At 46.5% G+C, this 23,916-nt stretch overlaps 1 protein-coding gene across 5 annotated transcripts in view; it reads left to right on the top strand.

Moving 5' to 3' along the window:
* MARCHF7 (membrane associated ring-CH-type finger 7) overlaps positions 1-23,916 on the top strand; it is a 137,696-nt gene that overhangs the window by 101,920 nt on the left and 11,860 nt on the right. For all 5 annotated transcript variants that reach the window (XM_063933672.1, XM_063933668.1, XM_063933670.1 and 2 more), the window contains 4 exons: positions 771-951; positions 12,394-12,546; positions 21,002-22,094; positions 23,378-23,547. In XM_063933672.1, the coding sequence (XP_063789742.1) occupies positions 771-951; positions 12,394-12,546; positions 21,002-22,094; positions 23,378-23,547 (1,597 nt within the window). The remainder of the gene's footprint in view (positions 1-770; positions 952-12,393; positions 12,547-21,001; positions 22,095-23,377; positions 23,548-23,916) is intronic.

Here is a 23,916-nt window from a genome sequence, read left to right as displayed (position 1 = left end):
ACTGGACTCACCAACTTATATGGACTTGTTTTATGGACAATTGGCTGTGATATTTTGGCTCCCTCTGGGTCATTCTTTTTCTACATTGTTTTCGTTCCCACTAACTGGTTCTACTGTGAGGTGCTGCTCCTGTGAAGCGTGTGAGAAGGGTAAAATCTCTTGTTTGGTTTCTAGAACTGTTTAACAAAATGTAACTTGTCACAGCTGATGGTAGAATTACTGGGCATATTGTAAGTTGGCTGCTATGAGCAGTGGTATTCTCCCTGCACCAGCAAAAGCCAGCCTGCCCCACTACATGGCTCAGACCTCTTCTTGGCCATCCAGTTGTGACAATGTGCATGCCACTCGGGTCAAGCGAGAGGATTGGCTAGCTATAGCTGTCATCAGGGTAGGCTGAGCCTCGCCTGTCATACCCCCATAGTATGTACTATAAAAATGATCAAAAATAATACAAAGAAATGTATAAATGAAGCCATAGGGTCATGCACTGGATATTTTGGCTAACACATTATACTGCTGCACCTTTTGCATAATGCATACATGAGCGATCTGAACTGCATGTCACTGGCTGTGACCCTGCTGGTTATTGCTCTGTAGCCGGTCATACAATGAGTTTAATTACAACAGTGCTGACTGGGCAAGATGGACACCAAAAGATGAGGTGCTCAAAGTGGCCATTCTGGTGTTTCTTTTCAGTATGTAAAATGCCTCTGTAAATGGGTACAGCTCCATATTTCTCATGTTAACTGAAACTTCAACTGTCTCTTCAGTCAACTGCATCATCGTCTCAGCCATCCTGGCATGATACATTGGAGAGGTCTCGGAGCACTTATACTGGATTGCAGAGTCAGCAGCAAGACTGGGACTCCAAGAGGCCAAAACTGTCTTATTCTGGTTGTAACCCTCTACCCAGTGTAAAAAGCACCAGTTCAAGCTACAGTTCAACTCCAGGTATGTAGATGGAACTTTTTTTAGGAGTGTTTTGTGCAGGCCTTTTATTTTCACTTAATCTTTCTTTCATCCGTCTGGGGATGCTGCGCATTTACTGATGGGTTAGTGTGTGGGAAGGGAGTTTGGCACAGAACCTATAGAAACCAACTCCTCCCCCCTCTAACCCCGCCCATCTAAAGCCTGGCCAACAATTACCTCCGTTAAGAAATATGGGCAAATGTCTATTTGACTTGGTAGTCTCTTAACAAAATTGTGACTGCTTCGGGCTCGGCAGCCATTAAACGACCGCAACCGCTGCCTGATATCACTTTCCCAGGAGAGGAGTTTGATTTGGCAGTTTCCCCTCTGGAAGAAGGTGTACTGGATTCTGAGTGGGAGGATACGTCCACTTGGGAAGAGGAGTTGTTGTTTACAAGCTCAGGTGTCAGGTTATTGATAGAAGCCATACATCAGACTCTTAATCTTCAAGATATGGCAGTGGCGGAGACTTCGACAGCCTATTTCAAACGACAGAAAAGATTAGTATCTGTCTTCACTTCCTATACGCTTTTTGTGGATATTTTAAGAGTCTTGTCTTAAGTCGGATTCACTCTTTTTTTTTTTTTTTTTTTTTTTTTTTTTCTTTTTCAAGCTTCTAAAATAAAAATTGAGATTTCTGTATCCTTATACAGAAGAAGACATGAAATTCTAGGACACTGCTCCGAAAGTGGATGCTCTTATTACTCATTTGGCAAAGGCTACAGTAATCCCTTTGTTACAATCTGTGACATTGATAGATCCAATGGATAGGAAGATTGAGGCGATTTATTAAATCCATGTTAGCCTCATCAGGTATTCCTCTGCATCCAATCCTCTGGCGCTTGGATCCTTAAGGCCGTAGATGACTGGCTAGCTCGGCTTGTATCTGGCATGCAATCTGAGGATCCATCGAAGGCTATTCAGTTAGGTGAGCCTCAGAAATTTGTTCCGCTATGTTGGTGAGGCCTTGTTGGACTTGGCCTCGCTGCAGTTGTGTATTTGTGTTAGCGGTTACGGCGAGGTGTTAACTCTGGCTTTGAGTTTGGAATGCTGACTCCGATTCCAAACAGACGTTGACAGCCGTGACATTTGAGGGAGAATTTCTTACAAAATTATCTACAATACCAAGGGAGGCAAGAGCCCATTTCTCTGACGTCCTAGTGGATGCTGGGGACTCCGTAAGGACCATGGGGAATAGACTGCTCCGCAGGAGACTGGGCACAATTAAAGAAAGATTCAGGACTATCTGGTGTGCACTGGCTCCTCCGCCTATGACCCTCCTCCAGACCTCGGTTAGATTTCTGTGCCCGGCCGAGCTGGATGCACTAGGAGGCTCTCCTGAGCTCCTAAAAAGAAAGTATATTTTAGGTTTTTTATTTTACAGTGAGACCTGCTGGCAACAGGCTCACTGCAACGAGGGACTAAGGGGAGAAGAAGCGAACCTACCTAACTGGTGGTAGCTTGGGCTTCTTAGGCTACTGGACACCATTAGCTCCAGAGGGATCGCACACAGGACCAGACCTCGTCGTCCGGTCCCGGAGCCGCGCCGCCGTCCCCCTTACAGAGCCAGAAGCAAGAAGTGTCTGGAAAATCGGCGGCTGAAGACTTCTGTCTTCTCCAAGGTAGCGCACAGCACTGCAGCTGTGCGCCATTGCTCCTCATGCACACCACACACTCCGGTCACTGATGGGTGCAGGGTGCTGGGGGGGGGGGGGGGGGGGCGGGCGCCCTGAGCAGCAATAACACCTTGGCTGGCAAAACTGACACCATATATAGCCCTAGAGGTTATATAGGTGTAAATTACCCCTGCCAGATTTACACACAGCGGGAGAGCCCGCCGAAAAAGGGCCGGAGCCATCTTCCTCAGCACACTGGCGCCATTTTCCCTCACAGCTCTGCTGGAAGGATCGCTCCCTGGCTCTCCCCTGCAGTCCTGCACTACAGAAAGGGTAAAAAAGAGAGGGGGGGCAATAAATTTAGGCGCAGTATATATAATACAAGCAGCTATAGGGGAAAACACTCTGTATAGTGAGATCCCTGTGTTATATAGCGCTCTGGTGTGTGCTGGCATACTCTCCCTCTGTCTCCCCAAAGGACTTTGTGGGGTCCTGTCCTCTGTCAGAGCATTCCCTGTGTGTGTGCTGTGTCGGTACTGCTGTGTCAACATGTATGATGAGGATAATGATGTGGAGGCAGAGCAAATGCCTGTGAATGCGATGTCACCCCCTGCGGGGTCGACACCTGTGTGGATGGACTTATGGAAGGAATTACGTGACCGTGTCAGCTCCTTACATAAAAGGTTTGACGACATAGGACAGCCGGCTACTCAGCTTGTGCCTGTCCAAGCGTCTCAAATGTCATCAGGGGCTTTAAAACGCCCGCTACCTCAGATGGCAGACACAGATGTTGACACGGATACCGACTCCAGTGTCGACGACTATGAGACTAGTGTACCTTCCAATAGGGCCACCCGTTACATGATTGAGGCAATGAAAAATGTATTACACATTTCTGATAGTACCCCAGGTACCACAAAAAAGGGTATTATGTTTGGTGAGAGAACTACCAGTAGTTTTTCCTGCATCTGAGGAATTAAATGAGGTGTGTGAGGAAGCGTGGACTTCCCCCGATAAGAAATTGATAATTTTCTAAACGGTTATTGGCAGCGTACCCTTTCCCGCAAGAGGATAGGTCACGTTGGGAAACACCCCCTAGGGTAGATAAAGCACTTACACGTTTATCAAAAAAGGTGGCACTACCGTCTCCGGATACGGCCGCCCTAAAGGAACCTGCTGAGAGAAAAGCTATATATACACACACGGGCATTATATTGCGACCAGCGATTGCATCGGCATGGATGTGCAGTGCTGCTGCTGCGTGGTCAGATTCCCTGTCGGATAATATTGATACTCTGGATAGGGACAATATTTTGCTGACAATAGAGCATATAAAAGACGCTGTCTTATACATGCGTGATGCACAGAGGGATATTTGCCAGCTGGCATCAAAAATAAGCGCAATGTCCATTGCCGCCAGAAGGGGGTTATGGACTCGACAGTGGTCAGGTGATGCCGATTCAAAAAGGCACATGGAAGTTTTGCCTTATAAGGGGGTGGAACTGTTTGGGGATGGTCTTTCAGATCTCGTTTCCACAGCTACGGCTGGGAAATCGACATTTTTGCCACAGGCTACCCCACAGCATAAGAAAGCACCATATTATCAAGTACAGTACTTTCGGCCCCATAAAAACAAGAGGGCTAGAGGTGCATCCTTTCTGCCGAGAGGCAAAGGTAGTGGGAAAAAACTGCAGCATACAGCCAGTTCCCAAGAGCAGAAGTCCTCCCACGCGTCCGGTAAGTCCACAGCATGACGCTGGGGCTTCACAGGCGGACCCGGGTACGGTGGGGGCCCGTCTCAGAAATTTCAGCGCACAGTGGGCTCACAGGTGGATCCCTGGATCCTTCAAGTAGTATCTCAGGGGTACAGGCTGGAATTCGAGGCGTCTCCCCCCCGCCGTTTCCTAAAATCTGCCTTACCAGCAACTCCCTCTGCCAGGGAGGCAGTGTTGGTGGCTTTCCAAAAACTGTATTCACAGCAAGCGATTGTCAAGGTACCCCTCCTTCAACAAGGAAAGGGTTACTATTCCACAATGTTTGTGGTACCGAAACCGGACGGTTCGGTGAGACCCATCTTAAATTTAAAATCCTTGAACACATATATCAAAAGATTCAAGTTCAAGATGGAATCGCTCAGGGCGGTTATTGCGAGCCTGGACGAGGGGGATTACATGGTCTCCCTGGACATCAAGGATGCCTACCTGCATGTCCCCATTTACCCTCCTCACCAGGAGTACCTCAGATTTGTGGTACAGGACTGTCACTATCGGTTCCAGACGCTGCCGTTTGGGTTATCCACGGCACCGAGGGTCTTTACCAAGGTAATGGCCGAAATGATGATACTCCTTCGGAAAGGCGAGGTCCAAGGAACAGTTGTTAGTGGGGGTAGCACTTTCTCGGGAAGTGCTGCAGCAGCACGGCTGGATTCTCAATATCCCAAAGTCACAGCTGGTCCCGACGACACGTCTTCTGTTCCTGGGAATGATTCTGGACACAGACCAGAAAAAAGTGTTTCTTCCAGTGGAAAAAGCCGAGGAGTTGTCGTCTCGTCAGAAACCTCCTAAAACCAGGACAGGTGTCTGTACATCAATGCACGCGAGTCCTGGGAAAAATGGTAGCTTCGTACGAAGCAATTCCATTCGGAAGGTTCCACGCAAGGATTTTCAGTGGGACCGGTTGGACCAATGGTCTGGGTCGCATCTCCAGATGCAGCAGCGGATAACCCTGTCGGCAAGGACCAGGGTGTCACTACTGTGGTGGCTGCAGGGGGCTCATCTACTAGAGGGCCGCAGATTCGGAGTACAGGACTGGGTCCTGGTGACCACGGATGCCAGCCTTCGGGGCTGGGGAGCAGTCACACAGGGAAGAAATTTCCAAGGGCTGTGGTCAAATCAGGAGATTTCACTACACATAAATATCCTGGAGCGAAGAGCCATTTACAATGCCCTATGCCAAGCAAGTCCCCTGCTTCAAAACAAACCGGTTCTGATACAATCAGACAACATCACGGCGGTCGCCCATGTAAACAGACAGGGCGGCACAAGAAGCAGGAGGGCAATGGCAGAAGCCACAAGGATTCTCCGATGGGCGGAAAATCACGTGCTAGCACTGTCAGCAGTGTTCATTCCGGGTGTGGACAACTGGGAAGCAACTTCCTCAGCAGACACTACCTTCACCCGGGAGAGTGGGGGCTTCATCCAGAAGTCTTCCGATTGATTGTAAACCGTTGGGAAAGACCACAGGTGGATATGATGGCGTCCCGCCTCAACAAAAAGATATTGCGCCAGGTCAAGGGACCCTCAGGCGATAGCTGTGGAGGCTCTAGTGACACCGTGGGTGTACCAGTCGGTTTACGTGTTTCCCCCTCTGTCTCTTATTCCCAAGGTGCTGAGAATAATACGAAGGGGAAGAGTGAACTATACTCGTGGTTCCGGATTGGCCAAGAAGAACTTGGTACCTGGAACTTCAAGAGATGCTCTCAGAGGACCCATGGCCTCTACCGCTAAGGCGGGACCTGCTGCAGCAGGGGCCCTGCCTGTTCCAAGACTTACCGCGGCTGCGTTTGACGGCATGGCGGTTGAACGCCGGATCCTGAAGGAAAAAGGTATTCCGGAGGAAGTCATTCCTACCCTGATCAAGGCCAGGAAGGATGTGACTGCAACCCACTATCACCGCATTTGGCGGAAATATGTGGCTTGGTGTGAGGCCAGGAAGGCCCCAACGGAGGAATTTCAACTGGGTCGTTTCCTGCATTTCCTGCAAGCAGGGGTGACGATGGGCCTCAAATTGGGGTCCATTAAGGTCCAGATTTCGGCTCTGTCGATTTTCTTTCAAAAGGAACTGGCTTCGTTGCCTGAAGTTCAGACTTTTTTGTCAAGGGAGTTCTGCATATTCAGCCTCCTTACGTGCCTCCTGTGGCACCTTGGGATCTCAATGCGGTTTTGGGATTCCTGAGGTCACATTGGTTCGAGCCACTTAAAACCGTGGATTTGAAAAATCTCGCATGGAAAGTGGTCACGTTGTTGGCCCTGGCTTCGGCCAGGCGTGTATCAGAATTGGCGGCTTTGTCGTGTAAAAGACCTTATCTGATTTTCCATATGGATAGGGCAGAGTTGAGGACTCGTCCTCAGTTTCTCCCGAAGGTGGTATCGGCGTTTCACTTGAACCAACCTATTGTGGTGCCTGCGGCTACTAGGGACTTGGAGGATTCCAAGTTGCTGGACGTAGTCAGGGCCCTGAAAATTTATGTTTCCAGGACGGCTGGAGTCAGGAAAACTGATTCTCTGTTTATCCTGTATGCACCCAATAAGCTGGGTGCTCCTGCTAAGCAGACCATCGCTCGCTGGATTTGTAACACTATTCAGCTTGCGCATTCTGCGGTAGGACTACCGCAGCCAAAATCAGTAAAAGCCCACTCCACAAGGAAGGTGGGCTCATCTTGGGCGGCTGCCCGAGGGGTCTCGGCACTGCAACTTTGCCGAGCGGCTACTTGGTCAGGGTCTAACACTTTTGCTAAATTTTACAAATTTGATACCCTGGCGGAGGAGGACCTTGAGTTTGCTCATTTGGTGCTGCAGAGTCATCCGCACTCTCCCGCCCGTTTGGGAGCTTTGGTATAATCCCCATGGTCCTTACGGAGTCCCCAGCATCCACTAGGACGTCAGAGAAAATAAGATTTTACTCACCGGTAATTCTATTTCTCGTAGTCCGTAGTGGATGCTGGGCGCCCATCCCAAGTGCGGATTGTCTGCAATACTTGTAAATAGTTATTGTTCCACAAATCGGTTTGTTATTGCGAGCCATCTGTTCAGAGGCTCCGTTGTTATCATACTGTTAACCGGGGTTCATATCACGAGTTGTACGGTGTGATTGGTGTGGCTGGTAGGAGTCTTACCCGGGATTCAAAATCCTTCCTTATTGTGTCAGCTCTTCCGGGCACAGTATCTTAACTGAGGTCTGGAGGAGGGTCATAGGGGGAGGAGCCAGTGCACACCAGATAGTCCTGAATCTTTCTTTAATTGTGCCCAGTCTCCTGCGGAGCCGTCTATTCCCCATGGTCCTTACGGAGTCCCCAGCATCCACTACGGACTACGAGAAATAGAATTACCGGTGAGTAAATTCTTTTTCTTCGTTACTCCCCAAAAGCCGAAACCAATGAAGTTTCGGTCCTTTCATACTCAAGGCAGGGGAGGTTTCCAGTCCTTTTGAGCCTTTTCAAGATTTCTACAGAGTTGCTTTCCAAGGTAGAGGATCCCAGGCACCACGTAGACCGGTGGTTAAGCCTACCGCATGACGCGGGGAGGTCTCTGGAGGGATCATTGGTGATTGGGGCTCGGTTACTACAGTTCAAGGAAGTGTGGCTTCTGTCGATAACCAGATCGGTGGGTGACAGGAGTCATAACCTGAAGATCTGTTATGGATCTTGATGAGCCTGTTCCAAACTGCTTTTTCATCACTCCTCTCCCATGCGATCCCTCCAGACGAGCACTGATTCAGGCAACTTCCACACTTTTACACAATAGAGTAATTTTTCCAGTTCCCAAACTACAACAGGGTCAAGGCTTTTGATAGTCTCTCGTAAACCGAATGGTTCATTTCAACCCATTTTAAATATAAAGTGCCTGAATCTGCATCTGTGCAGAAATTAAAAATGGAATCTATTCGTTCAATCATCGCCATTGAACCGGAGAAATATTTATCATCTATAGACATAAGACGCATACCTTCATGTTCCCATTTGGACAGGTCATCAATATCTTTTGAGATTCGCAATCTGCCCTTGGCATTTTCAGTTTCAGGCTTTTCTGTTCAGCTTATCCACGGCCCCTCGGGTGTTTACAAAGATAATGGCCCATGTAGTGGCGGTCCACAGGTGTCAGGGAGTCAACATTACTCCTTACCTGGACAATTTGCTGCTGAAGGCTCCATCAGACACTACTTTGCCAACAATTGCAGCTCACAACTACCACCCTGCAGTCATTAGGGTGGTTTGTGAATTTCCAACAATCTTCGCTGCTTCCCTCTCAGAAGATGGTGTCTCGTGTCGAACAGGAGACCTAGAAACGTCAGAAGGTTTTTCTGCCTCAGGACAAACTTCAGCATCTACAATCCAGAGTCCGCTCCCTGTTACATTTGCCAAGGGTCTCAATTCTCAGACGTATGCAAGGGTTAGGCAAGATGATTGTGACCTTCAAGGCAGTGCCAGATTCCATGCTCAGCCCCTTCAAGCTCAAATTCTTGGCTGTTGGAGTGAAACGGGACTACATCTGGACTTGCAATTGTGTTGACTGTTGGTTCAGACTCAACAACAGGCTTTCTCCATTGGTCGCTTCACAGTCCCAATCTAACCAAGGGGGCTTCGTTCACGGTTTGTTCTTTGATCAACACGAACCCCAGCCTCACAGGTTGGGGTATAGTGTTTCGATCTCTGCACTTCCAGGGACTCTGGAACGATCAAGAATCGAAGTTGCCAATCAACATCTTGGAGTTGAGAGCGTTTCGGTGTGATCTGCTTCAGATATAGACCAGTGTCCGAGGTCATCCGGTACGCATTCAATCAGAACACCACAGCGGTCGCTTACATAAACAAAGATGGAGCTAGCAGCTAGAGAGCAATGGAGGAAGTCGCCCATATTCTCCAGTGGGCAGAGCATTGGATTCCGACCATATCTGCAGTTGACATTCCAGGAGTGGAAAACTGGGAATCTGATTTCTTAAACAGTCACACGGTCCATCCGGGAGAATGGGAGCTTTATCAAGAAGTCTTTCTGACCCTGGTCTGTCTGGGACACCCGACAACTACCTCATGGCATCTAGTCTCAACCGAAAACTACCTCTGTATGGCTCACGGACTCCAGATCCTCAAGCAACACTGATCAATGCCTTGACGGCTCTGTGGCATTTTCAACTGGGATGTGTTCCTGCCAATTCCCTTAATTCTTTGCCTACTTCAACGCATCCGTAGAGATTGTCTTCCGGTCATTTTGTGTCTCCGGACTGGCCTAGTCAGTGGTACACTCCTCCGCGGCATGGTAACCAACGAACCGTTCTGTCTACCTCTGCGACCCAATCTTCTACAAGGCACTTGTCGCCACCACGATTTAAATTGTCTGGCTTTGACTGGCATGGTTCTTGAATCCAGCATTCGAAGAGTTAAGTTTATCTCACCCAGTGGTGAGAACCATGCTTCAGGCTAGGAACCAGTTGCCTCTCGAATTGATCAGAGTATGGTGTATCTACATTGCTTGGTGTGAAAGGCGTGGGTGGTAACCGGACCTTTTACTTACCACGCCTGTTGTCTCTCTCAGGACAGTGACTAAGACTTCATCTTTCTTCCCTTTTAAAGGACAAGTTTCGGCATTGTTGGTACTATTTCAGAAAAGATTGGCTCTCATTCCGGAGGTCCAGACATTCCTTCAAGGAGTGCTCAGGCTTCAACCTCCATTTGTTCCCCCCTGGGATTGAAATTTTGGTTCTTAAGGCTCTCTAGAAGCCTCCGTTTGAGCAACTGGAAACGTTTAAATTGCGGTTTCTTACGCTGAGTTGTTTTATTTTGGCCACTGCTTCAGCCAGAGATTTCAGAGTTGGCGGCGCTTTCTTGCAGACCACCTTTGGTTTTTCACAAGGATCGAGTGGTCTTGCATACGAAGCCTCCTTTCCAAAGATTGTCTGCTTTCCATATGAATTGGGACATAGTGCTTCCAGCGTTTTGTTCCAGTGTCTTCTGGAAAGGATGGTCATTTGGCGTTATTGGTTGTTAGGGCCTTACACATTTTTGTCCCGTACAGAGTCTATTCGCCGTACAGATACCTTGTTTTGATTGATGCACCCAAGCATGTCTGGCCAGCCTCTAAAAATATGGTAGAGCGTTGGGTTTCCTCTCTTAATCGGCAGGCCTATGTCTCTTCTGCATTACCTGTTTCTGACTCCCTGAGGGCTCATTCAACTAGGGCTGTTGGGGCCTCCTGGGCTGCTGATGGCGGTGTTTTGGTTGAGCAGCTGTGTAGAACAGAATCTTGGTCGTCCGTGCATACTTTCATTAAGTTTTACCAATTTCATACTTTATTTGGAGACCGCCTCTGTTGGGTGTCAAATTTTACAGACTGCTATGCCGTTTGTTTCTCCCTCTATTCAGCTTGCTTTGGGAAATCCCATCAGTAAGTGTGCAGCATCCCCCAGATGGATGAAAGAAATGGGGATTTTTGTTTACTTAATGTAAAATCTTTCTGATTCCATCTGGGGGACGCTGCAATCCCATATTTTTGTCTGGTTTATTGGTTGTATTCTATTCTGCCTCTTCCGACTTTGCTAAACGTTAACTGAGGTAATTGTTGGTCAGGCTGGAGATGGGGAGGGGATAGAGGGAGGAGGATTTAGCTTCTATAGGTCCTGTGCCAAACTCCCTTCCCCCACACATCAGTAAGTGCACAGTGTCCCCCAGATGGAATCCGATTTTACGGTAAGTAAACCAATTTTTTTTTTTTTTTTTTTTTGTAATGGGGATCCGTACAGGTTGAGTATCCCATATCCAAATATTCCGAAATACGGACTTTTTTGAGTGAGAGTGAGATAGTGAAACCTTTGTTTTTTGATGGCTCAATGTACACAAACTTTGTTTAATACAGTTATTAAAAATATTGTATTAAATGACCTTTAGGCTGTGTATAAGGTGTATATGAAACCTAAATGAATTGTGTGAATGTAGACACACTTTGTTTAATGCACAAAGTTATAAAAAATATTGTCTAAAATGACCTTCAGGCTGTGTGTATAAGGTGCATATGAAACATAAATGCATTCTGTGCTTATATTTAGGTCCCATCACCATTATATCTCACTATGGTATGCAATTATTCCAAAATACGGAAAAATCCGATATCCACAATTCCTCTGGTCCCAAGCATTTTGGATAAGGGATACTCAACCTGTATGTGAAATTGGTGGCCGAGATCCCAGCCGTCCGTTTACAGACAATGGGATCCCAGCCACTGGTATACACCCCTTGCTGCGCTCGCCACATAATCATTCTCCCTCTATGGGTTTTGGGGACGCCCGTAGAGGGAAGAAAAGCAGATGGCGGTGGTATTTCACCAGTAGTTGGGATCCCAACATGCAGTATTGTAACCACTTCCCATATACTGGACCAGTGCATACTAGACTATCTGACTGCAGCCTAGTCTCTGCAAGTATATCAGTACTCCAAGGCCAAAATTGTTTTGAGCTACTGGGTTCACTAGTTTTGTCCATCACATCAAGCAGAAGAGGGAAGAGGTGTGATAAAGGGAGGAACATTAGTGGACAGTGGGTTGTGGAAACAGATGGGATCACATTGGAGTAAAGACTAAAACAAATGGGATGGTGTCTGATTCAGAGACTGTTATCAGACAGAATTGATGGGAAGAGGGGTAGGCATGTGAGCTCTGCTATAAAGTCGTATGATGGAGGATAGCGTAGGAGAAAGTGGCAACTCTCTTGCACACTGAGTAGTGCGACCTGCCGTGCAGACTCTCTAAAGCTACAGATGGCATGTGACCCAGCTTACAACATTGGCATTTCCACTTAATTTGACTTTGCACCAGGTAAAATAAAATTGGTGAACTCTACTAGCTTCCCTTTGAAAGTTCTAGTGAAAGATGGGTGCAACTTCTGTATACCCTCATACCTGCTACTCCAGAGGCTGGCATAGGTGGAGAAACTATATATAAATGGGTACTAAACTTCAGAAAACCTAATCTGTGTATATTAAGTCACCATACAAGAACAGTCTAGAATTGTATCTGCATCTTTAACAAAGAATTGCTGTCTCCAGATTCATCCAGCCGGTATGGACGGCTACCTAGGACGACTTCAGTGATGTTTCATTCTGATCTGACAAGGGAGCGTGAGAGAGAAAGAAGAGCTGACTCCCCTATACATGGACTTCTAGATTATGGACATAGAAATAGTGATACAACACCTTCATGTAAGTATTTTTTAAATGATGTGTAAAGGTGTGTACACACGGTGAGATTTTCTTTAGATTTTGACTATATAGTCAAAAATCTCAAAAGTTAGTGCAGATCGCAAGGTGAATGTCACCTTGCGATCCTGATGCGCGGTCCTGCCAGGTCGGTATCGCAAGAAAAGACTGTGCAGGCTAGTCAATCCTTGCTAGATCGGTGTACGATCTAGTTCATCTCACAAGTATTACATCTCGCATAAGCCAAAATCTCACATAAGCCAAAATCGGAAGCACATAGTCCATATCTCAAGAAAAGTTAGTCCAAATCGGTGGTGCTGGGCTCCGGGGAGTTCAAGGGAAATAGCATAGTCAAAATTGGCCATAGCAAGGATCTCACCGTGTACACACCTTTATGAACTGTGGTTGCATGATATTATTATTATTATTATTATTATTATTATTATTATTATTATTATTATTATTATTATTATTATTATTATTATTATTATTATTATTATTATTATTATTATTATTATTATTATTATTATAATATTTATTATTATTATAATTTCTCTATCGTCCTAGTGCAGGCATGTCAAACTCGTGGCCCTCCAGCTGTTGTGAAACTACAAGTCCCAGCATGCTTTGCCAGCATACCTTCCACTGATCTGCTGGTAAAGCATGCTGGGACTTGTAGTTTCACAACAGCTGGAGGGCCATGAGTTTGACATGCCTGTCCTAGTGGATGCTGGGGTTCCTGAAAGGACCATGGGGAATAGCGGCTCCGCAGGAGACAGGGCACAAAAAGTAAAGCTTTAAGGATCAGGTGGTGTGCACTGGCTCCTCCCCCTATGACCCTCCTCCAAGCCTCAGTTAGATTTTTGTGCCCGGCCGAGAAGGGTGCAATCTAGGTGGCTCTCCTAAAGAGCTGCTTAGAAAAGTTTAGCTTAGGTTTTTTATTTTACAGTGAGTCCTGCTGGCAACAGGATCACTGCAACGAGGGACTTAGGGGAGAAGAAGTGAACTCACCTGCGTGCAGGATGGATTGGCTTCTTTGGCTACTGGACATTAGCTCCAGAGGGACGATCACAGGTACAGCCTGGATGGTCACCGGAGCCTCGCCGCCGGCCCCCTTGCAGATGCTGAAACGAGAAGAGGTCCAGAATCGGCGGCAGAAGACTCCTCAGTCTTCTTAAGGTAGCGCACAGCACTGCAGCTGTGCGCCATTTCCTCTCAGCACACTTCACACGGCAGTCACTGAGGGTGCAGGGCGCTGGGAGGGGGGCGCCCTGGGAGGCAAATGAAAACCTTTTTTGGCTAAAAATACCTCACATATAGCCTCCGGGGGCTATATGGAGATATTTAACCCCTGCCAGAATCCATTAAAGAGCGGGAGACGAGCCCGCCGAAAAAGGGGCGGGGCCTATCTCCTCAGCACACAGCGCCATTTTCCCTCACAGAAAGGCTGGAGGGAAGGCTCCCAGGCTCTCCCCTGCCCTGCACTACAGAAACAGGGTTAAAACAGAGAGGGGGGGCACTAATTTGGCGTTAGAAATATATAAAAGATGCTATAAGGGAAAACACTTATATAAGGTTGTCCCTATATAATTATAGCGTTTTTGGTGTGTGCTGGCAAACTCTCCCTCTGTCTCTCCAAAGGGCTAGTGGGTCCTGTCCTCTATCAGAGCATTCCCTGTGTGTGTGCTGTGTGTCGGTACGTGTGTGTCGACATGTATGAGGACGATGTTGGTGAGGAGGCGGAGCAATTGCCTGTAATGGTGATGTCACTCTCTAGGGAGTCGACACCGGAATGGATGGCTTATTTAGGGAATTACGTGATAATGTCAACACGCTGCAAGGTCGGTTGACGACATGAGACGGCCGACAAACAATTAGTACCGGTCCAGAGGTCTCAGAAACACCGTCAGGGGTTTTAAAACGCCCGTTTACTTTAGTCGGTCGACACAGACACGGACACTGAATCCAGTGTCGACGGTGAATAAACAAACGTATTCCTTATTAGGGCCACACGTTAAGGGCAATGAAGGAGGTGTTACATATTTCTGATACTACAAGTACCACAAAAGAGGGTATTATGTGGGATGTGAAAAAACTACCGTAGTTTTTCCTGAATCAGATAAATTAAATGAAGTGTGTGATGATGCGTGGGTTCCCCCCGATAGAAAATTATGGGCGGTATACCCTTTCCCGCCAGAAGTTAGGGCACGTTGGGAAACACCCCTTAGGGTGGATAAGGCGCTCACACGCTTATCAAAACAAGTGGCGGTACCGTCTATAGATAGGGCCGTCCTCAAGGAGCCAGCTGACAGGAGGCTGGAAAATATCATAAAAAGTATATACACACATACTGGTGTTATACTGCGACCAGCGATCGCCTCAGCCTGGATGTGCAGAGCTGGGGTGGCTTGGTCGGATTCCCTGACTAAAAATATTGATACCCTTGACAGGGACAGTATTTTATTGACTATAGAGCATTTAAAGGATGCATTTTCTATATATGCGAGATGCACAGAGGGATATTTGCACTCTGGCATCAAGAGTAAGTGCGATGTCATATCTGCCAGAAGATGTTTATGGACACGACAGTGGTCAGGTGATGCAGATTCCAAACGGCACAAAGGTGTATTGCCGTATAAAGGAAGAGGAGTTATTTGGGGTCGGTCCATCGGACCTGGTGGCCACGGCAACTGCTGGAAAATCCACCGTTTTTACCCTAAGTCACATCTCTGCAGAAAAAGACACCGTCTTTTCAGCCTCAGTCCTTTCGTCCCTATAAGAGTCATATCTGCCCAGGGATAGAGGAAAGGGAAGAAGACTGCAGCAGGCAGCCCATTCCCAGGAACAGAAGCGTTCCACCGCTTCTGCCAAGCTCTCAGCATGACGCTGGGACCGTACAGGACCCCTGGATCCTACATGTAGTATCCCAGGGGTACAGATTGGAATGTCGAGACGTTTCCCCTTCGCAGGCTCCTGAAGTCTGGTTTACCAAGGTCTCCCTCCGACAAGGAGGCAGTATGGGAAACAATTCACAAGCTGTATTCCCAGCAGGTGATAATCAAATTACCCCTCCTACAACAAGAAAAGGGGTATTATTCCACATTATATTGTGGTACTGAAGCCAGAAGGCTAGGTGAGACCTATTCTAAATCTATAAAAATTTGAACACTTACAAAGGTTCAAATCAAGATGGAGTCACTCAGAGCAGTGATAACGAACCAGGAAGAAGGGGACTATATAGTGTCCCGAGACATCAGGGATGCTTACCTCCATGTCCAAAATTTGCCCTTCTCACTAAGGGTACCTCAGGTTCGTGGTACAGAACTGTCACTATCAGTTTCAGACGCTGCCGTTTGGATTGTCCACGGCACCCCGGGTCTTTACCAAGGTAATGGCCGAAATGATGATTCTTCTTCGAAGAAAAGGCGTCTTAATTATCCCTTACTTGGACGATCTCCTGATAAGGGCAAAGTCCAGGGAACAGTTGGAGGTCGGAGTAGCACTATCTCGGATACTGCTACAACAGCACGGGTGGATTCTAAATACTCCAAAATCGCAGCTGATCCCGACGACAAGTCTGCTGTGCCTAGGGATGATTCTGGACACAGTCCAGAAAAAGGTGTTTCTCCTGGAAGAGAAAGCCAGGGAGTTATCCGAGCTAGTCAGGAACCTCCTAAAATCAGTGCATCATTGCACAAGGGTCCTGGTAAAGATGGTGACTTCCTACGAAGCAATTCCATTCGGCAGATTTCACGCAAGAATTTTTCAGTGGGATCTGCTGGACAAATGGTCCGGATCGCATCTTCAGATGCATCAGCGGATAACCCTATATCCAAGGACAAGGGTGTCTCTCCTGTGGTGGTTACAGAGTGCTCATCTTCTAGAGGGCCGCAGATTCGGCATTCAGGATTGGATGCTGGTGACCACGGAGGCCAGCCCGAGAGGCTGGGGAGCAGTCACACAAGGAAAAAATTTCCAGGGAGTGTGATCAAGTCTGGAGACTTTTCTCCACATAAATATACTGGAGCTAAGGGTAAATTTATAATACTCTAAGCTTAGCAAGACCTCTGCTTCAAGGTCAGCCGGTATTGATCCAGTGGGAAAAACATCACGGCAGTCGCCCACGTAAATAGACAGGGCGACACAAGAAGCAGGAGGGCAATGGCAAAAACTGCAAGGACTTTTCGCTGGGCGGAAAATCATGTGATAGCACTGTCAGCAGTGTTTCATTCCAGGAATGGAAACTGGGAAGCAGACTTCCTCAGCAGGCACGACCTCCACCTGGCAGAGTGGAAACTTCATCGGGAAGTTTTCCACATGATTGTAAACGGTTGGGAAATACCAAAGGTGGACATGATGGCGTCCCGTCTGAACAAAAAACGGGACAGGTATTGCGCCAGGTTAAGAGACCCTCAGGCAATAGCTGTGGACGTTCTGGTAACACCATGGATGTACCAGTCGGTGTATGTGTTCCATCCTCTGCTTCTCATACCTAAGGTACTGAGACTTATAAGACGTAGAGGAGTAAGAACTATACTCATGGCTCCGGATTGGCCAAGAAGGACTTGGTACCCGGAACTTCAAGAGATGCTCACAGAGGACTTATGGCCTCTGCCGCTAAGAAGGGACTTGTTTCAGCAAGTACCATGTCTGTTCCAAGACTTACCGCAGCTGCGTTTGACAGCATGGCGGTGGAACGCCGGATCCTAAGGGAAAAAGGCATTCCGGAAGAGGTCATTCCTACCCTGGTCAAAGCCAGAAAGGAGGTGACCGCACAACATTATCACCACATGTGGCAAAAATATGTTGCGTGGTGTGAGGCCAGAAAGGCCCCACGAAGAAATTTCAACTCGGTCGATTCCTGCATTTCCTGCAAACAGGAGTGTCTATGGGCCTCAAATTGGGGTCCATTAAGGTTCAAATTTCGGCCCTGTCGATTTTCTTCCAGAAAGAAGTGGCTTCAGTTCCTGAAGTCCAGAAGTTTGTCAAGGGAGTATTGCCCTCCAGTGGCACTGTGGGATCTCAACGTAGTTCTGGGATTCCTCAAATCACATTGGTTTAAAACCAGTCAAATCTGTGGATTTGAAGCATCTCACATGAAAAGTGACCATGCTCTTGGCCCTGGCCTGGACCAGGCGAGTGTCAAATTGGTGGTTTTTTTCTCAAAAAAGCCCATATCTGGTTGTCCATTTGGACAGGGCAGAGCTGCGGACTCGTCCCCAGTTCTCTCCCTAAGGTGGTGTCAGTGTTTCACCTGAACCAGCTTATTTTGGTGCCTTGCGCCTACTAGGGACTTGGAGGACTCCAGGTTGCTAGATGTTGTCAGGGCCCTGTAAATATAGGTTCCAGGACGGCTGGAGTCAGGAAAACTGACTTGCTGTTATCCTGTATGCACCCAACAAACTGGGTGCTCTTGCTTCTAAGCAGACTATTGCTAGTTGGATGTGTAATACAATTCAGCTTGCACATTCTGTGGCAGGCCTGCCACAGCCAAAATATGTAAATGCCCATTCCACAAGGAAGGTGGGCTTATCTTGGGCGGCTGCCCGAGGGGTCTCGGCTTTACAACTTTGCCGAGCGGCTATTTAGTCAGGGGCAAACACGTTGGTAAAATCCTACAAATTTGATACCCTGGCTAAGGAGGACCTGGAGTTCTCTCATTCGGTGCTGCAGTCATCCGCACTCTCCCGCCCGTTTGGGAGCTTTGGTATTATCCCCATGGTCCTTTCAGGAACCCCAGCATCCACTAGGACGATAGAGAAAATAAGAATTTACTTACCGATAATTCTATTTCTCGGAGTCCGTAGTGGATGCTGGGCGCCCATCCCAAGTGCGGATTATCTGCAATACTTGTACATAGTTACAAAAATCGGGTTATTATTGTCGTGAGCCATCTTTTCAGAGGCTCCGCTGTTATCATACTGTTAACTGGGTTCAGATCACAGGTTGTACAGTGTGATTGGTGTGGCTGGTATGAGTCTTACCCGGGATTCAAAATCCTTCCTTATTGTGTACGCTCGTCCGGGCACAGTATCCTAACTGAGGCTTGGAGGAGGGTCATAGGGGGAGGAGCCAGTGCACACCACCTGATCCTTAAAGCTTTACTTTTTGTGCCCTGTCTCCTGCGGAGCCGCTATTCCCCATGGTCCTTTCAGGAACCCCAGCATCCACTACGGACTCCGAGAAATAGAATTATCGGTAAGTAAATTCTTATTATTTATTATTATTATTATTATTATTATTATTATTATTATTATTATTATTATTATTATTATTATTATTATTATAATATTTATTATATTTATTATAATTTTTTTTTTTTTTTTTTTTTTTTCTTGTAACTATAGATCCAGCATAGGTGTAGGCTTGAGGCAGCCAGTGGTGTCACTGGCTCTTATGCAAATGCAGCTCATCACTTGCCTGGGTATTCAGCCCACCAAAAGGCTGGGCATGTTTCCCACTACCTCTATCTGCTTCCATTGCAAGAGTTTGTCTACCTAGGATGGGGGTTTGACACTGCTTTGTACTTCTACAGTATTGCCAATCCTCTTGTCAGTCGCTGAAATGTTTCATTCCTGTTGTCCTAGGTAATGTGTAGTTGCGCTCTGACATAAGCGCGCCCCCCGTCCTTGCCATTTTGGCTGGTCAACTTTGTGGACTACGAACAGCACTTAACTAAGATAAACACTAGTTCAACTTTCTAAAGAGAATCTGCCACCGTTCATAATGTGTTACTAGGAACATCTGCCCCTGGGCGGTGAAGATTAACTACAATTAAGCTGGGTACACTGGCTGATATCAGCCATTCAATTGAACAGCTGATGGATCATGGGCAGGTGTGTACCAGCAATAGGTCTGAACATATCACGTTGGCTGTGCAGCACAGCCCATGGCTGAGATCTGCACATCGTGCTTTGTGTACAGGCTGTCTGCCCATACACTTGCTGCATATGTAAATGCTTGCCCAGTTACATCGGGCATGACACATCGGGCCAACTAGTAAGTGTATGCGTTTTCCATTTGTCAGGTCAGCAGATCAGCTGGATGGCCGATCATCGTCCTAGTGTGTACCCAGCATTAGTGAAAATCATAAGTGCTTGTTACATAAATTTCACTTTCAAGAGTGGTAAAATAGATACAACCATTTTCTTACTATTCTAATTATCACTAGCTATATACAGGTTGAGTATCCCTTATCCAAAATGCTTGGGACCAGAGGTATTTTGGATATCGGATTTTTCCGTATTTTGGAATAATTGCATACCATAATGAGATATCATGGTGATGGGACCTAAATCTAAGCACAAAATGCATTTATGTTACATATACACCTTATACACACAGCCTGAAGGTCAGTTTGGCCAATATTTGTTACACTTTGTTTAATGCACAAAGTTATATCTACATTCACACAATTCATTTATGTTTCATATACACCTTATACACACAGCCTGAAGGTCATTTAATACAATATTTTTAATAACTTTGTGTATTAAACAAAGTTTGTGTACATTGAGCCATCAAAAAACAAAGGTTTCACTATCTCACACTCACTCAAAAAAGTCCGTATTTCGGAATATTCCATATTTCGGAATATTTGGATATGGGATACTTAACCTGTATCATGCTTTCGTGTTCGGCTTGATGCAACACTTAACACAACTGCAGTTATTGCAACCTACTCGCTGCACATATTACTTTGAGAGAATAAAACTGAAAAGCACACTTTGTAAAGTACATATGTATGGTACATTTAACGTGATTCTTCAATGTCGTCATCTGGGCCTTATTTACAAACCTAGTAGTTGAGCCTGGAATCGGTAGATTTGAGAGAGGATGCTCCAGCAGAACTAGTGCAAACTTGAGGTATATCTGCTCATGAGGCTTCCTCCAACCTCCGCCTAGGTCGGGGAATCTGGAATATTAAAGTTGAAAGAGCTCTATATTGATAGGAACTTATCAGGGTTTTTCAACATGCAGAACTTCCTGTTTCCCTAACAGAACGCTGATCATCTGGTCAGATTGGTGGTTCTGGTAAAATTAAGGAAATGATATGCAGATGTATATGGGCCGTTACTTACCCTTGTAATGCCAGGAGTGGCTTGCCCATTGTAATTCATACTATTTTAAACCGTGTAGAAAGCATGTGACTAAACTTTCTGGATCCTGTTTGGGTAAATTACATGAGCTGGCATGTATCCATATTTATAGCTGGCACACAGTCTGTGCCCCCATGTATCGTAGGTTCTGAACGGATTTAAATTCATGGCCAATGTAACAAAGCACTTAAAGCACAGCACATTAAAACATTATTGCACTTGCTGCATCCATGTTCTGCCACTCACAGGTCTTTTATACATCCTGCATTTAATGGTCTCTAGTCTATCTGGATATCTGAATCTTCTGTGATCATCTTAGAAATGTTCTTTTTAACTGACTAAGTTTATTTTCCTTCTAGATCTTCAGCACAGAGTTTCTTCATATGCACAGGGCGCACGACCAAAAGAAAACTCTCTAAGCACAGTTCGACTTAACACATCTACGGACCGCCAGTTGCCTTCTCAGAGTTCCTCACTCAGAGATTCAAGCAGGAGTTCAAGATCGGTGACTTCTAGAGATCTACGTTCTCCACAAACAGACAGCTCGTCTGATTTTCCCCGTACTACGAATAGAAATGAAGGGTCTGCAAGGATTGCATCCGGAAGAGTATCTCCTGTTCTGCAAAGACCTGTTGGTGACCAGACTACAGATACTGATGGCAGACGTACAACAAGGCACTTACTGTCACGCCTTGCATCTAGCATGTCTTCCACCTTTTTCTCTAGGCGGTCCAGCCAGGATTCCCTTAATGGAAGGTCATCAGATGCAGAAGAAGCACACTCTAGTTTACGCAATGCTTCTCCTCAACCAAGTGCTGCCAATACAGATACACCAGAAAATAGGCCTTCTGAACAATCTCAGGGATTTGCATTTCTTAGGCGGCGGCGATTGGGCTTGTCAACAGTGTCTCCAAATCAAAGTTCTGACTCTGATGCAGAAAGCTACAGGTCAGAAGACTCTGATACAAGGACTGCTGGATCATGGCTTCCTTCGTCTCTTAGGAATAGGTGCACGCCTCTCTTTTCTAGGAGAAGACGGGAAGGAAGAGATGAAACTGCCAGAGCATCATCTACCTCTGACTCCAGTCGCATACACAATCCTTTCAGAAGGGCTTCTCAAGAAAGCACCACATTAGATGAAGCACAAACTATTCCTCAGAGAGCTGCTGCAGTGAATGCTAACTCATCAACCATATCTGCAGATTCTCCTAGTGGCACTGCAAATACTTCTATAGCAGACTCCCTCTTCAATAGGAGAAATTCAGGGATTTCGGGCATGCTTCCCAGCTCCTTTTTACACTTCTCTGTGCCAGCTGCACTAGGAAACTCCTTATCGGACAATGTCATGATAACCGTAGATATTGTTCCCTCAGGTAGGACAAGTGATGGACAAGAAAGTGAAAAATCAGAAGGCTCAAGGGATCCTGAGAAACTCAAGAGAATTAAGGAAAGGCAAGTCTGAGTTTGATGTGGCCAACACTTCCTAAGCCCTATCCAGCTTAATTAAGTGCCACAATCTTATTTTTGCCATGTTTAAAGAGCTGCTTCTTGCATACAGGGAACAGATTCCTAGCCTCCATTCTATCCCTGTGTTGGCTGGGAACTTAAGGTGTGTACATACGGTGAGATTCGGGCTATGCCCGATTCTCACTATGCGACAGGGGCCGGGTCGGCACTTAGCCAGTATCGCAAGCATATAATAAGTCTGCTTGCGATACTTGCTATGTGCGATTTTGGCTAAGTCCCGATTTTGGTTATCCCTTCTATAGAGAGAGCCAAAATTGACTTGCCTGCACAGTCTATTTTTTCTTTCGATGCCGACCGCGCGGGACTGCGCATCGGCATCGAATCGGGATCGCAAGGTGACTGTCACCTTGCGATCTCCACTAACTTTTCTTCCGATTTTGACTATATAGTCAGAATCGGAAGAAAAAATCTCACCGTGTGTACACACCTTTAGTCTGCTGCCTGTCTACCTATGTCATTCTCTGGCTACTGGCAGTGCCATCTAGTGATCTGAGACGGCAAACCATTCACGCTAATGTTGACATTTTAAACCCACTCCAAGCATGCACACTTCTCATGTTAATCCTAAACCATGCCTGTATAGGCAATGATGTGGGAACCCATTGACCAGTTACGTACTTGCTTCCTATGTCATGTATATCAAAATAGAGTAGGTGAAAACTGGCAGGACTCGCTAGTTTGTTGCATCCAGAAATGCAGATGACCTTTTTAGATGTTCAGAACATCTATCATTCATGGTAATTGAGGCCTGATCAACTTGCAATGCTAATGCATGCACAACTCAAACAGGAGATGTATAGTGCAACTCGGAGCAAACACCAGGAACTTGGTAGTTTTTAAAGCACACACTAGTATGCAAGTAGAAAATTGACTTTTACCCCAAAGTTTGACGCAAGAATATGCAACACACAGCCCTCCAACTGCTGTGGAACTACACATGCGAGCATGCCCTACAGTTTTGCTGTTAGGAAGTGATAACACTCTGGGAGCTGTAGTTGCACAACAGCTGGAGGGCTGCATTATGAATACCCCTGATCTAATGTATTGTACAGATTTAAAAATGTATCTTATTTTAGTCTTGGTATAAAAGCTGTATTGCTGACTAGTGTTTCATAGTGTAGTGCTCCAATTTGGTACTGGCTGAGTCTTCTTATGGATTTGCATGAAGATTGCTAACTTTTGTAACAAAGCTTGTTTCATATTTTTAGCCTCCTACTAGAGGACTCAGAAGAGGAAGAGGGTGACTTGTGCAGGATCTGCCAGACTGGAACGTCCACTCCAGCCAATCCCTTTATTGAGCCATGTAAATGCTCTGGTAGTCTCCAGTATGTACATCAGGACTGTATGAAGAAATGGCTACATGCTAAAATCAATTCTGGTGGGTGTTCTTTGTTTACACTAAAGGGTATATTCAATAAAAGTCTGATCCATTCCGACATGCAGCTGTCGGATTGGATCCGACAAACTCTCTTCAATGGACGACCGCTGCTGTCAGCGGCTGCAAATGTGCTGACAGCGGCGGGGATAAGCTGGGCAGTGGAGGGAGCCCCCCCCCCCCCCCTCTCGTGTCCCACGGCAAAGCTTGTCTCCTCACCTCAGACTTGTTTTCAAGTATGAGTTTGTCGGAAAGGGGGCCAAAACCTGTCTGATTTGCCCCCATTTCCGACAGAATAGCCGCCGATCCACGTGTTTTCCAACAAGTCGGGAATAACCGACTTGTTGGAAAAAATCAGCCCCTATTGAATAG

Source organism: Pseudophryne corroboree, chromosome 7 (genome assembly GCF_028390025.1).
Source record: "Pseudophryne corroboree isolate aPseCor3 chromosome 7, aPseCor3.hap2, whole genome shotgun sequence".
Lineage (NCBI taxonomy): Eukaryota > Metazoa > Chordata > Amphibia > Anura > Myobatrachidae > Pseudophryne > Pseudophryne corroboree.
The sequence above is the reverse complement of the archived record's forward strand: the minus strand, read 5'-3'. Positions and strand labels throughout refer to the sequence as shown.